Genomic DNA, 15,496 nt, shown 5'->3' with positions numbered 1-15,496 from the left:
CCTTATTATTTTATTGTGTTACTAATATTTTATTGTTTTTTTTCATTCATTTTTGCAAATTTGCATACTTTTTAACTCTGTATTGTTAGGAAAGGGCTTGTAAAGTAAGCATTTAACAGTAAAGTCTACACTTGTTGTAACAAAATGTGATTTGATCTCTCTTTGACCCGGCGATCCTCTGAGTTGTGCCCCCACCAACCACCTCCGCTTCACGCAACATTGTGCATTTTGTATAAAATCGCCACCGGAGGCATAAAACAGAGCTATCAACAGCTGGGGTTAGGGGAAATGGTACTTTAAAACTTTAGACAAACTGAATCATTTCAGCCAGCTTAACAATGTGGAGCAGTGTGCTTCACTCTACATAATCATATGGTCTTAAAAGGGGAGGGAACTAACTAAAAGCACTAAACAACTGCCCTTTATTAAAACTGCATCAACAGACCAGGGGGGCATTAACGTTTTAAAGCGGCATAGATATTCAAAACTATAGCTTGATGACACTGTGTAATAAAATAAGAATCCTATTCTAGATTCTCTGGCCCAAGGAACAACTTTTAAAAAATGGCTGCATTCATCTGGAGTGGGGGGGAGAGGGGAGAACGCAGCGAGATACAGAGTGAAAGCGAGAGTCTTTAATGAACGAAAGGCAAATGATGCAATGAAAACATGCCCGATGGGATTTTTCTCTGGCAGAATTTAGCCCATTAATTCCAGTTGAGGAAGCCTATTGGGACATGCCCAGGCAGCTACCATTGTCACAGAGCGCAGTATTATTTCAAAAGGCCTCAGAGCGGGCCTGTGAGAAGCGCCACCTGGTTTAATATCACGTTATAATTTAAGCCCTGTTCCCTCCCGGCCCTTCGGTGCCATGCCCCGCTCCTCTGATGATAGTGGGCGCGATGTACCGTCTGTTTTCCCCTTATCGCAAAATGTTTACGAAGCCCCCTGAGATAGTTGCCCACTGACACAGACTGTACTCAATGCGCCGCGGTAAACGGTTCCCGTGGAAAGGTCTTTTTTTGGGGGGAGACAGATAAGGCACTTTGAAATATAGGCCTGCTCTCGTTTTCCAATAGGCTGCCGTGCTGACATTTACAAAAGGTTGATTCTTTTTTCATTACATTTTTATTGTCTTCGGAGATGAGAGATTAGAGTGGCGTTTAGGCCTATAAAAAGGCATCATGGTTGTTGAGAGTTATGACGGGAAGGTTGGGACAGTATGTGGGTTTAAATGCATGTTTGGGCAGCATTTTCTGTCCTAAGCTTTTCAACCCTAAGTGGCAACCATGGCACTTAGGCCTAAACATGTCAGTGTCTACATCTGTATAACACTGGATTTGAACCCAGTGCCATTAAGCTGCTGTCTCTGGTCATGCTACCGTAATTCTGATGTTTCCTGTCTTTGGTCTTTACGTTGGCAGCTTGACAACACGAACATGACGGGCGGGGAATTCAAAAAGGAGCATCTTCATCGCTCGCCGTTTGGTTTTTTAAGTGGCTGTCTCTCAACACATGAAACCTCAGGATTCGTTCAGCCAAGCACTGTTTCCCTTTGACATTCAGTCAGGTACGCCTTGAGAGCCAATGCATCATATCGAGACATGCTTGAAAAGAAACAGCCAGCTAAAGCCTTTGTCGGTTACCCCTTTCACTGCGGTAAACTCCATTTTTGATTGGGGCTATGATCGGAGAACAACGACTTCACATTCAGGTGAACATGCTACAGGGAACTGCAGGTCTTTTCCAAAGTAACAGGGGAACACACACCAAGATAGAGAACTGAAAAACAACATTTCTCGGCCCAAGATTCAACAATCGAAAATATCCCAGTAAACTTCACTAAGATCAATTGGATTCTTTTTTTTCTGTGAAATGTGTGACAAACATGTAGTTACTGCATACGTGTCTGCAGTATCTCTGTGCAATCATTAGCAACGTGTGTAGAGTCATAATTTACAGTAGTTTACATAAAAAGAAAATGTCACCAACCATTATTAGCCACGGGTCTCAATTGCCTAGATTAGCATGACAAGAGTTGACTCACAATCAAGCACGCCATCTGCACGCGGCACCTTCACAGGTTTCTAAAAAAAAAAAAAGACTTAATGGACAGAGAGAAGCAACAAACTTTAACTGGGGAAAGTGTGCTTTTCATTTAGCACCCGACAATCAACTTTGGCCCGAATGCACATTCCTGGCCCTGTCGCCCCCAGCAACGGCACTCAAGCAAAGGCCATTACGAGTCATGTGGCTCTTTTGAGTGTGCTGAAGAAGTCACACTTCTGGCTTGAGCTTCTGTGTATAGAATCAACAACAAAAAAATAGAAGGGACCGGGCCTGGGTGCTTAGGTTCAATCAATCTCCCATGAAGCTTTGGTGGTGCAGACGTAGCTGGAATAGTGAACGCAGCCAAACGTGAAGAGACAAAACCGTTTGCCACATACCTCCCCTATCTGGCATCACCGAGGGTCGGCCCTAACTCGCTCTCGCCAGGAAGGGCAATGGGGGGGACAATTTGGGGAAAGAGAGGAGGGAGGAAGGCCAAAATTGAAGAGGGGAAAACACACGCTCACAGTACTTTGTCATTACACGTCGAACTATTTCATTTGCCTCCACACACAGCTATTTCAGCACACCGGCTGCCTCCAGTTTGAAGTGAAAGGGCAACGCATACATTATCCAATGAGCAAAGGGCAATGGCATACATTATCCAACGAGCATCTGGACGGAAGAGGCGATTCCACTGGGGCTATTGAGATTCCTTACGCATTTCCTACATAAATGCAAACACACCGCATGAAGGCCTTACACCTTGGTTCACCCCCCTTCTTCTTCCTCCTGTTAAGTGAATCAGTGCAAATTCAATCATCACATCTTGGTTTTTCACCTCGGTTCACAAAGTAGGCTAACGAGCGTACAGACATGACTTCAACAGTGCTGTCAAAACGGCATCGAAAATAGCAGTTCCTGGAGGAGAAACAACGAGAGAGAGAGAGAGAGAGAGAGAGAGTCTGGTCGAACTAGCTCTTTACGTCAAAGGCTGAAATACAAGGTATTAGGAGTTCTAACAGAAAGACATGCTTAATTGATCACAGAGGACTCTTCCATGACCTCATAAACGGCAGTCAATCCTTTAGCGCAAGCACCAAGTCTAATTGATCTACTTTGAGCACGGTCAACATCGATTCGCTGATGGCACCGACAGAGATGGTCGCCTCGCTTCGAGTTCTTAGGAAACTATGCAGTATTTTTTTTAATGTAATATTTCTTACATTGTTACCACAAGCATTTCGCCACAGTCACATTAACATCTGCTAACCATGTGTATGTGACAAATACAATTTGATTTGAGCAATGTACCCGTACAAGACTTATTGGGCCTAGGCCTATAGCCTACCTCGCCACTAATTAAGCACAGTCCTTGACAAACAACATCCTCCACCCCTCCCTCTTCCCTAAGCAACAGCGGCAGCATTACTGGCTTTTTTATAGGGACGTCGGTGAAAATAATTTATTGTGCACTGCAGAGTGAAGTACCATTAAGAGTCGAGAATGGAATGTCAAGTAGTTTTGTCCCAAATTAATACCACTCACCACCTCGACCACCCCACAACAATAACTTCTACTAGTAATGGTTTTTAACGATATATCGTATTGACAATATCGCAATATAGTTTTGAGCTAGTTGGCTGTACCTGCACCAAAACTCAGTATTTTTCCTTCATAGCTTTTAAAATAGGGAGCCAATTTGTTTTTAGACTTTGATTTCCATGACTGATCAAAAACCTGTTTCCTCATGGCTCTCTTGCCCCTCTGCAGCAGACATATGGTGAGCAATAAGTTTGGAACATTGAATATAAAAATCACACTATTGATTCACTATATATATATATATATATATATAAAATATATAGAAATACAATAAATACCGTACTGGCACCTAAGTATTGTGATAATGTCTTATCTTGGTCCCTGGCAATGCCCAGCCCTAACTCCTACGCCCAACCACAACAACCCCCCCCTCTTACTAGAAGCCTTAACTAGCCTACTTTGTGAAAGAAGTCCATCTTGTTGTTCTTCCCTCTGTATCATGACCTCAGGCTCCAGATGTTTGTTCCTTTTCTCAACTAAAGGTTTATTAAATCAAGGAACTAGATTCCATGCCTGGCCCTGGAAACATCAATAACATCAATCAGGTTAGTGGCATACCTAGCTGGCCTTAAGTGTGTCAGGCCCCCATTAGCTCGATAACCCCAACAGCAGTGTCGGAGCACACACAAGGACAGAATTAGCCTGGACTGCACACAAAATCTCACCTGGGCTCCACATAGCCCCCAGCTCTAAACATGTTTGTGTGATGTGCAGAAGTAAATACAAGGGTCAGAGATCCAGAGGGGCCCGGGCCAGACGTTTGGCAGATATAGCCGTCTACAGTCGGACAATAAGAACTGGATAGGGGGAAAACATGTTGATTCCTATCTTAGAAGTAACAACTTTCTGGGTTTTGTTAATCTTATCTTGGCCTAAAAAAAATGGCTGAATTACTGCTGTTAGCAAAAGCAAACCCTGAATCGGGTAAAATAATATATTGAAAGCTGAAGTTACATAAATGTATTTCCGCCTCTGTTCACTGAACTAAATTAAGCTAGTAACTAAATATAAAGTTCAAGATTTAGGCTTAAGGAGAAAAACTAAAGGGCCAAAATTGTATCTTCTTGGCGGTAAGATGAGAGGTAAGGGAGTCGAATGGGCACTAAAGACCTTTTCATTTGCACATTCCTCATCACTACCCCTCCATTCTCAAACCCAGGGGTTCAAGAGGATACCGGGAATAAATAAAAGCATGCACAAGGAGAACATGAGATTCCAAAAGGCATTTAACTTAACCAGCCACAGATGTTAGCCAACCTTCCCTTACTAGCCCCCTCATAAAAACACTTTTCCAGAGCTTAAGGTGTGTGTGGCTTCTGGCATGCATCCTTTGATTTGACCACTTTTTCATTTGTTTTCTTCTCTTCTCAACCCTTGTTTTCCTACTTGTCGGAAAGCACAAGCTGCAGCTGCACGACTGGGTGAAAGCGACGCTGGGCGTGCACACTTTGTTTTACATCGATTTCTTGTAGAGCATAATCCTCACGTGGTAACCTCACACCCTCCTCTGCTCAGACCCAGACCAACCCCCACCCCCCAAACCATCCTTCAGTCAATGCATGGATTCCCAGGAGGCACACCGTTGCCTTGGGCATATTTGGTTTGCTACCAGCTATGGCTGTGATCCCAAACAATGGGGCTGAATAGCAGGACAATCCTATCATTGCCACTTCTGATAAATCACTCTGAAGGCCATGGAGGTCGAGGGCAGGGGAGGAAGAGCAGGTCAGGAGCTCCCGGTGACCTGCATCCAATACATTCAGGAGTGGGATTTCAAACAAGAAGTGGGTGTCCTTCACAGAAACAAGAACACTTCTGAGATTCGGCCTAAGATCCACAGCCCCAAGCCGAGGGCAGAGTCTCAACTAACAAACCACAGAGCAGAAATCTCTGTTGCCTAAATATAAGGCACTTTGTTTCAAAATGTCAACTTCCTAAAGAGTGCATTGTGTGTGAGAAAGTTTCTACAAATTTTGATGAGCGGGACCGAAGCTATTTTTAAACCAATCTCAGATGAGTTTCATATTGCATTTCAAGAATCAAAAGGCTCTCTCCAGTTTGCTCTGTTTACATTTTCCCTCAGTATATTTTGAACAAAAGAGGTAGAATTATTTACAAGCAACAATCTGACAACTACCCCAGAGAACAATCACACTAAGACTGGACAGGCACAATAGCTGACAGATGGTCCTTAAGGAGCCATGCTTCATGCCGGCTCATCCCGTCATGCTAAATTTACCAGCAAAGAAAGTGTGATTTCCCCACAGGTTCACGGAAGGCCCTAATTTACTCTGCTTAATAAAGTGTATGTCTCCACCTGAATCTAAATTAACATTCTCTCATCAATTTCTCATGTAGTTACTTTAAAATCTGTAAACTACATTTCCAGAGACATTGCATTGGACTTCCAGACTTAGGGGATAGACCACATATATGCTAAAAAAGCTAATGTTTTATGCATCAAGTTTCACCGGCCCATTTGTACATTAAATATGTATATTGCCATGCAGAAATACATTTTAAAAGGGAAAAACTGACATTTAGCCACCCAGAGTATGGTAACTGTGTTTAAAAATCAAGGGCAGCAAGCCAGGTCTGACACACCCAAAATGGGGTGACCAGTAGCCTTTTGTGGCAAAAACCGTTTGAATTCCGAACTGCTTATTTTTAAACCCTTGGCACAGGTTCTTTAACGTCCGTGAGCAGCTGAGAAAAAAAGTACTCCTATATTCTTTGTAAGACCACAAAGAGGCCAGCAAGTGCATTTCACCAGACACACACACAAAAAAATGTAGATTTGCAATATTAAAGCAGATATGACAATCACAGAAAAATAACTCTTTCATTATACAAACAAGTTCCATCTCATGTGGGACGAGCCAGCATGCAGCATTAGCCATTTGCATATGACTCGTTTTTCGACATTGAAACAAAGTGCTCGCGTGGGAAAGGGAGCGTCAGTGGCTAAAATCACTAAGCAATCCTCTTAATTCCTCGGCAACTAGTTTGGAATGTCTACTGCAGGTCTAGGACACAGCTGCTCCAGCTGTTCCTGCCATCAATTCTCTTCCCTCAGACAGAAAAATGAAAGGAATCAGGAAGCTTAGCGGTTCTCCAGGAAGCAACCCTCACCTCCATTCACCATTTGCCCCCACTACTGATATTTCAGGGAAGGGGGGAGGACATGGGCAGACAAGCATAGTCTGCACAGATACATGGGATTACACCCCTTTTCACATCCCAGTCATTTAAAATTCATGCATGCCCATTTGGTGCCTTAAATAATAAATGATAAACAAAATGGGCCTTCACATAGGGGCAATATGGTAATGACAAAGAGAGGGGGAAAAAGTGAGAAACTCACCAGTCTCTTCATCAATGGTGAATATCCCTAAACCAGAGCCGTCCCGTATTGAGTAGCGTATTTCTCCGTCTCTTCCTTTGTCTTCGTCTTGAGCCGTTACTTTCATTACGGATGTCCCAATGAGGGCGTCCTCTTTTATAAATCCCTTATCCACAAACGAGGGGAACCACGGGCGATACAGATTCTCGTTTACGTCCACTACATCCACCTCAATGAAGCATGTCGACGATAAAGACACGGGCTTCCCTTTGTCCTTGGCTTTCGCCGTGAGGTTGTACACCTGCTTCTTCTCGTAATCCAGAGTCTGCAGGATGCGCACCGCGCCACTGAGTTTGTCCACCTCGAAGTTGCCGTCCCCGTTATCGCTGAGGCTGTACCGTACCTGACTGGACAGCCCGACATCCGGGTCGTGAGCCTCCAGCCACATAATCACAGTGCCGACCGGGAGGTCCTCCCTCACCTTCACCCGGTAATTTGGCGGGATGAATTTGGGAGGATTGTCATTGACGTCCTCAAGAACGACCTTTAGCAACACTGTAGACACGAGTTGTGGATCATTAACCGCCTGGTCACACGCAGCGATCTTCAGAATGTAAACCGGGTGCACCTCGCGATCCAGCTGCTTTTTCACTGTCACTACTCCAGTCAGCTCGTCAATGGCAAACTGGTCAGTGTCGGCCACAATCGAATACCTGATTACTCCGTTATCTCCCTGGTCCTTATCGGTGGAATCCACCTGGACGATTTCAGTCCCCACTGGTGTGTTTTCACTTATTTCCACCGAATAGGAGTCTTGCAGGAACTGCGGACTGTTATCGTTAGCATCCAAGATCTTAACATCCAAAAGACGCGAGGAGGACTTCTGCGGTATTCCCAGATCATAGACCGTGACATTCAGTGTGTAGTGGTCCGTCGTTTCCCTGTCCAGTGGCGTGTGAACCAAAAGCCAACCGGTGTTCATGTCTACAATGAAACGACTCTCTGTATCTCCTCCTGAAATAACGTACACCAGTTTTCCGTTAAAACCACTGTCTGTGTCGGAGGCGCTTAGATGGACTACCCTAGCCCCAACCGGAAGGTCCTCTTTGACCTCAATGACACTGGGGAAGGACTCTGCAAACTGAGGGGAGTAGCGGTTAACCGTATGGATGTCCATTAAGTTACCGTCAGGCTCAGTTGGGGTGTGGATCTTAGTGCCATGAAGAAGCTTTTCTGCCAACATGGTAGCAACCCCAGTGTCGACGCACTTCAGTTGGACAGGCTTGCGAGCTGTGATGACAGTGATGTTCATTATCATTGGTTCAGTCTCATGCTCTCCATCACTGGCTCTGATCTGTAAGCTATGGAAGGACACTTTACCTGCCTCCCCCTCGCTCAGTGTTCGTTTCAAAGAAAGCACACCCGAGTTGGAGTTCAACTCAAAGAGATCAAGATCATTCCCAGTTTTTATGTCGTACCGCACTAGCTGCAATTCGTCAGCGTCAATTGCAGACACCGTCGTTATCTGCTCTCCCACGCCATGGTCTCTAGGCACCGTGACTTCACAGTCGACATTTTCGAATAGAGGCTTATTGTCATTCAGGTTATTCAGTGTGACAGTAACTGATGCCTCCACCTCCCGTCGGAAAGGGGAACCCCAGTCTGAAGCCCTAATTTTGAGATTGTAAATCCTTGGCATCAGCTCGTAATCCAGCTCTTCTGAGGTGCCGATGACACCAGAGAAGTAGTCGATGACAAACGGCTGCGGGCTCACGTTGGCAATGCTGTAGGTCACATACCCGTTCTCTCCACTGTCTAGATCCGTGGCTTTCACTGCTAACACGTTGGACCCTACAGGTACATTCTCATCAACGGTGGCCTTGTAAGAGGTCTGTTGGAACTCAGGAGCATTATTGTTAACATCTATAATGTCAATGATAACCTTGGTCACGGCCTTTTTGTCACTGGTAATAACTTCTAGTTCAAATTTAGGGGCATAATCCGCATAGATGGGTCCAGTTGTGGTAATTAAGCCAGTGTCTGGATTAATAGCAAAACGATTCTTCTCTGTTTTATATCTGAAAGCATACTTCAACTGTGGATACTTTGGCAATGCAGTTACCATAGCAACAGGTGTATGGAGAGGGGCAAACTCACTGAGATTGACCCTATAAACAGCGTGTTCAAATTTAGGGGGGCCCACTTTAAACTGAGGGGATGTTACATGTACCACTTTCGCTGAAGAAAACTGGGGGGGGCTTCCTTTGTCCTTGGCCTGTAACGTGAGGTTGTATCCGAAAGGCTGGGTGTCCCAGTCTACATCCTTGACCGCTTTGATTTTGTACTCCTTGCTCCCGGGACTAGTTCTCATGGCCTTAAACTGCTGGAGGGGGTCGCCCGCCACCACGCTCAACGACGCGATTTCCCCATTTGGTCCCTGGTCGCTGTCCTCGACGGTCACTATGGCGTAGGTGGGGTCACGGTCAGCGCCCGAGGGCGCCAGGGTGACTGCGGCGATGACAGGCGCGTGCTCGTTAGCCTGCTCCACCCTCACCGTCAGCTTGGCCATGCTACTGAAGCCACTGCTCCCGTAGAGCTTCATGCCTCGGTCCACGGCCAGGATCTCCAGGTCATACAGCTGGGTCTCAGCGTGATCCAGCTTGCCCGTCAGCGTCACCACCCCGCTTGTGGGATGAACGGCGAACACATCTGTCCACTCCCGGAAGCTGTAGTAGTACTCCCCGTTGGTCCCGATGTCGGCGTCCGTGGCGGTGACCTTGGCCACGCTGGTCCGTAGGGCCGTGTTCTCGAGCAGCGAGACGCTGTAGGAGGTGGGAGAGAACAGAGGCCTCAGGTCGTTGGTGTCCTGAACCTGGACCTGGACTCGGGCGCGAGCCTCCACGTTGGAGCCCCTCTCCACAGCTTTGACAGTGAGCAAGTAGTGGTCTTTGACCTCCCGGTTCAGAATGGCAGTGCTGCCTCCTTTGGTCCTTATTCTCAGGAAGCTAAAGTCTCCCAGGATGTAGTCCTCTGCTTTGAAAAGGTTCTCATTGTCTCCTGACACTATTTTGTACCGTATCTCCCAGGTGGGGTCTGTGATGTAGATGCCCATCTTGGCATGACTCTCCAAGTAGGTCTTAGCAGCAGAGTTCTCATATATGGTGGCATTGTAAACAGAGTGAGTGAACTGCAGGGCCAATGCCTTCTCCGTCCTTTGGTTCCCTGTGCAGCCGCAGAGGAGCTGCAGGAGCAGCACGAGCAGTGAAGTCAAGTATTTCCCCATTTTCGTACTGTGTTCTCTACCAAACCACCTGGAGACGCACAAAACAGAATGTCAGAAACAAGCTAAAAAAAACAAACATCAAATTATTTTTTTTATAGATTTTTCAGAAAATCTCAATAGGGCTGGATCAGTGCTTTAATTTAAGAGCATCATAAAATATATGTCTTTATGCTAACAAGCAAAAGGGCTAAATGTTGAACCTTCCCAACAAAATTGTGGTTTTAAAGTGGCACGGAAGACGGCTGCTGTTAATATCTGCTCGACAAAGGTCTCTAACCTTACTCCTCCCTTTACTGTGAGCCTCACTGAGCTCATTTAAAACGGCATGACAAACGATGGTCAGGCTGATAAATGGGTTTTCTGTGACAGAGGGGGAGAGGGAGAAAAGATATAATACAAATAACGTATTTGTCTTAGCCGGCATCCCTCTTACGATTTCAGCAACAGGTTTAACAGAACAGATATACTACGTAAATCCTTTTTTACTGTTTCAAAGCACAATTCAGAGACGAGTCTCTTCACATCAGAACATGTACTCATTTAATTCAGTTCTCTATGTACAAATGATGATGGAGGTCATTGGTAATGACAAAATAGTTGTACGGAATTCAATTCTCACTTATTCAATTACAGGTCAAGCGAAAACGGACTTCAAAGCTATAATAAGCACATTTGACAATTCCTTCTATCTTCTAAATTGCACATGTTTGAAATTCTTTGATCTACATGACATTATGCAAACATACAGGTTTGTGCTCGTATTGGATTTCACGTGTACATTATACATCCATTATTATGCCTGGAAATCGTGTATGATCAAAACGACTGAATTCTAGCACTAAAAGCTGTTTCTATACTGACTCTGTGGCCTTGGTTCCTGAGCTTGGCTATTTTCTGTTTAGGCTGTGCTAAAATAAACACAGCGCTGCCGCTTTGGGCTTTTAAAAGAGTTGCCATCGGGAAAAGCACTGGAGAATGTTAAAACATCCCAGCCCGGGCTATTGACTGACACTGGTGTCCAGCTGCCTTAGATCTGTTCAAAACACATGCTGAATGTATGTTTGCAATAGACATATATAAATATATGTGTGTGTTTTATGGGGCTAGTAGCATAATGCAGGCATGAGTACTTTCAACAACTAAAAGTATGCGGTTGAGCCTATATTTTTTTACCCCCTGGGGATTAGGCTAACTTTTCATGCCTCCAGTGTAGGACTTTATGGCACAGTCATGTCAGGCTAGTAAGCAAACATAAGTAAAATAAACATTTTTTTTTTTTTTTAACTAAGTCTGCATACACATCCAGGATTTTTCAACTGTTGAACTAGGCAATTCGTGGCAAATCATAAAGGGGGAAAATGATATTGACATGTTTTTTTGGGGGGCTGAAATCATATTCTTGGAAGAAAGGAAAAGACAAAAACAGCTTCATAAAATTATTGCTTTCTGTCTGTTGTTTAATTGTCCAACCCATCCCCCAACGGTCCCCGTTTCTATTCATTTCACGTAGACGCGGCAGCGTTGCCTGAGACAGATGTACGGATTGTTTAAAGAAATGGCAACAATACCCCAACCGCGAACACTGCACCATGTTTAAAACAAGTCCCACACATATACAAAAGGCGTAGAACAGTAACCAACTTCCATAGTCTCTCATTTCGATAGTAGCCTATTTAATACCTTCCCTAAAAACTTTTAAAACGTTCAACTTCACTGGGGGAAAAGAAAGGGTACTCTGATTTCAGTCCACTGCTCGAGCGCCACTTATAGAGAACTAGTCCGCTCGGACAATCTCAACTTTTAACTCCGATTCACAAACCACAAAGACAACTTGCTTATACACAGGAAAAGTGCTAAAAAAAAAAAAAAAATGCATCACATTACATACCTATTGCCTCATTAACGGCGTGGATTTTGGCGGTTTTTCGTGTAGTTTGTAAGGTACGAACGTCTGCATGGTAACTACGTGGACTTCCCTCTCCGCGACTCTATCCACTTTCCACTTCTTTCTCGTTGCTCCCGTTCTTCCACACTGAATTCCCCCTAGTATCTCTCCGCGTTGCGCACGCCCGGATCTACTTTGCTGACATGAAGATAAAACAACCAGCTCGCTCCCCCGCTTCAAGAATCGAGATAACGGTTAACTTTGATCGGCTCTATTCCCTAGTCTAATTTCAATTATTTATCCCTTCCTAGGCTTTATAATAGGCACATCATATAAAATAGGATTTCATGGGGAAATATCATGCACCTATGCACTAATATCCTTTTTGATTGCATTTTACTCCCCAAATGTCGGCAATGTTTTACCACATTTACGCATGGTGCCAATAGTGTTTATGAGGTAATCCAAGCAAATTAAAATTGTTACTTGGGTATAGGTTTGATTCAAAATTTTCCCGCATGGATTAATGGTATTCCCTATTAATGTAAACAATTGCCTATACAGTACAATAGCCTACAACGTTTTATTATGAGCCTATGTGGAGGGGAAGTGTTTTCCTATTTACAACCTTCAATTCATTTCGATGTGTGCAACGAGGGTGCACATTTACACGCCTGCTATTCAAGAAGTATCTCCATGTTAAAATATTCGGTGTAGTACATGTGCAATAATATCTTGTTCCCAAATCCGCGCACATGGGAGTGTGACCGATGTGCGATTGATGGCGCTCTCTCACTACTTATTGTTCAGGCTATTTTCTCTCCAAAGCGCTGCGCTCTGGACAGCACATGCTGCTGCTCACCCACAACTTTATTGTGTGTGTGTGTGTGTGTGTGTGTGTGTGTGTGTGTGTGTGTGTGTGTGTGTGTGTGTGGTGAGAGGGGAATCTTGGAGATTGTGAAGCATGGGCTGTCATTATAATGTCATAATAACGCCTCCTCGGAAGTTTATCATGTCACTAATGTTGATGATGATCATGACGAAAGACTCCTGCTATTTTCAATGGTTTTAGGCAATACATTATTTCTCCTCTATCAGTGTAAAGCAATGCTATTTCCTAGTTGTACTTACCAGACGGGCTGGATGACGCCGACTCTCCAAAGTTCGGTTCAGATAAATCTCTGCAAATGTTGGCAAATTATGTTTGCGAGCAGGTCGCAAAACGGTAAAGTGACACACAGGAACCAATCCGACTCCGGTTATTCCACATTATTCACATTTTCAACGCCTCCGAAATCCATAAAAGACACATTTTCATCAAGCGTGTATGGCACATTGGAGTCCACAATCGTTCATCTGCGTGCGGTTCAACAGCATCGGTTGAACAGCAGTAGCCTACTGTTTCTACCGGGATGCCTCGGTTTTTAGGAAGCAGTGACGTAACGAGGCTCACACGCCTTCGTTGCTCTCCTTGCTGATTCCCATGCAAGTTCAACTGGAAAATAAAGCGACAAGGAGCCTAAAATATTAAAAGAGCAGGATTCAAGATTCACTCGTTGGTAATGCTCAATTGCTTTGCTACGGGACCATAACAATGACTTTCCCTATTGAAAGTAAACTAAGGTTGTGTAGGATATCATTTATGTGATATGGTTGCAAAAGGCTGCACATTTCAGCACGAACTCATACAATGACTGTAAAATTCAATCTATGCAAAATACGTTATATAACCTTTATATATAGGGTCAACATGCATGGACGTGGAAATCCCAAACACAACTACTATTCCACCACGCAGTCACAGCCACACACCGGAAGTTACCCCCATGCTGTGTGCAGGGAGGCCACAAACGAACACACCCTCAATTGCACGTCTAAGTGTGATGCGAACCAGTCGTCTGATCCCTGTCCTATGTCCACTCACCAATGGCTCATTGAAGTCAAATTTGCTCAAGGTCTGTGTAAAGACAGGCATGAGCTCCTTTTGTGTATGGGGTTCTGGGGTGTTCTCTTTCACTCTTTCTCTCCCTCTCTCTATTTCTCTTTCTCTCTCTCTCTCTCTCTCTCTCTCTCTCTCTCTCTCAAAGATGTGTTTACATTGCCAAAGCCAATGAAATAAACAATAAACTAATAAACTAAAGTGAGGAGGCACGGAACAACATGAACAAAAAAATTCGACATTTAACAGTAAATATTGCACTCAAAAAGGTTTAAAAAGATAGACATTTCAAGTGTTTGGCGTATATTATCAGCTATGCACAGTGTTTTAGCAATGTGCAAATGGTTGTAGTTAGAATAGTAGTGGAAGATAAATAAACAGATAAATATTAGTGGTTTTTACAATGCTGTTTGTCCTCCACTGGTTGCCCTTTCCACATGGAAAAGGCCACAAATTCTCTCTCTGTATCGCTCTCTATCTGTATATCTGTATCGCTCTCTATCTGTATATCTGTATCTCTCTGTATCTCTCTCTCTCTCTGTATATCTGTATCTCTCTCTCTCTGTATCTCTCTGTCTCTCTCTCTGCGACTCTGTATCTCTCTCTGTATCTCTCTCTGTATCTCTCTCTCTCTCTGTATCTCTCTCTGTATATCTCTTGGTCTCTCTGTCTCTCTCACTCCATTTCTCTGTATCTCTGTGTCTCTGTGTATCTCTCTCTCTCTCTCTGTATGTTTCTCTCTCTCACTGTGTAGATCTCTCTCTGTACCGCTCTATGTATCTCTCTCTCTCTGTATCTCTCTGTGTCTCTCGCTCTCTGTATCTCTCTCTCTCTCTCTCTCTGTGTGTGTATCTCTCTCTCTGTATTTCTCTCTCTCTGTCTGTCTCTGTACCTCTCTATGTATCTCTCTCTGTATCTCTCTGTCTCTTGCTCTCTGTATCTCTCTCTCTCTCTGTGTATCTCTCTCCCTCTCTGTTTATCTCTCTGTGTATCTCTCTCTCTCTGTATTTCTCTCTCTGTCTGTCTCTCTCTCTGTGTGTATCTCTCTCTCTCCCTGTGTATCTCTCTCTCTCTGTCTGTCTCTCTCTCTCTGTGTATCTCTCTCTCTCTCCCTGTGTATCTCTCTCTCTCTGTATTTTTCTCTCTGTCTCTCTGTATCTCTCTCTGTCTCTGTTTATCTCAATGTGTATCTCTCTCTCTCTGTCTCTCTGTATCTCTCTCTGTCTCTGTGTATCTCTCTGTCTCTCTCTCCTCTCTCTCTCTGTATCGCTCGCTGTCTCTCTCTCTGTATGTTTCTCTCTCTCTCTGTATCTCTCTCTGTACCTCTCTATGTATCTCTCTCTCTCTGTATCTCTCTGTGTCTCTCGCTCTCTGTATCTCTCTCTCTCTCTG

General features: G+C 44.3%; 1 protein-coding gene across 1 annotated transcript in view; it reads right to left on the bottom strand.

Moving 5' to 3' along the window:
• The window catches only part of LOC112231802 (protocadherin Fat 1), a 99,425-nt gene extending 87,107 nt beyond the window's left edge, over positions 1-12,318 (bottom strand). Inside the window, 2 exon segments of the mRNA XM_024398577.2 lie at positions 7,019-10,308; positions 12,169-12,318. Of these exon segments, the coding sequence (XP_024254345.2) occupies positions 7,019-10,280 (3,262 nt within the window). The 5' untranslated portion in view covers positions 10,281-10,308; positions 12,169-12,318.
• Positions 12,319-15,496: the final 3,178 nt, after the last annotated feature.

This window comes from Oncorhynchus tshawytscha, linkage group LG34 (genome assembly GCF_018296145.1).
Source record: "Oncorhynchus tshawytscha isolate Ot180627B linkage group LG34, Otsh_v2.0, whole genome shotgun sequence".
In the NCBI taxonomy this organism is placed as follows: domain Eukaryota; kingdom Metazoa; phylum Chordata; class Actinopteri; order Salmoniformes; family Salmonidae; genus Oncorhynchus; species Oncorhynchus tshawytscha.
Note: the sequence above shows the minus strand (reverse complement) of the source record. Positions and strands in the feature narration are given on the sequence as shown.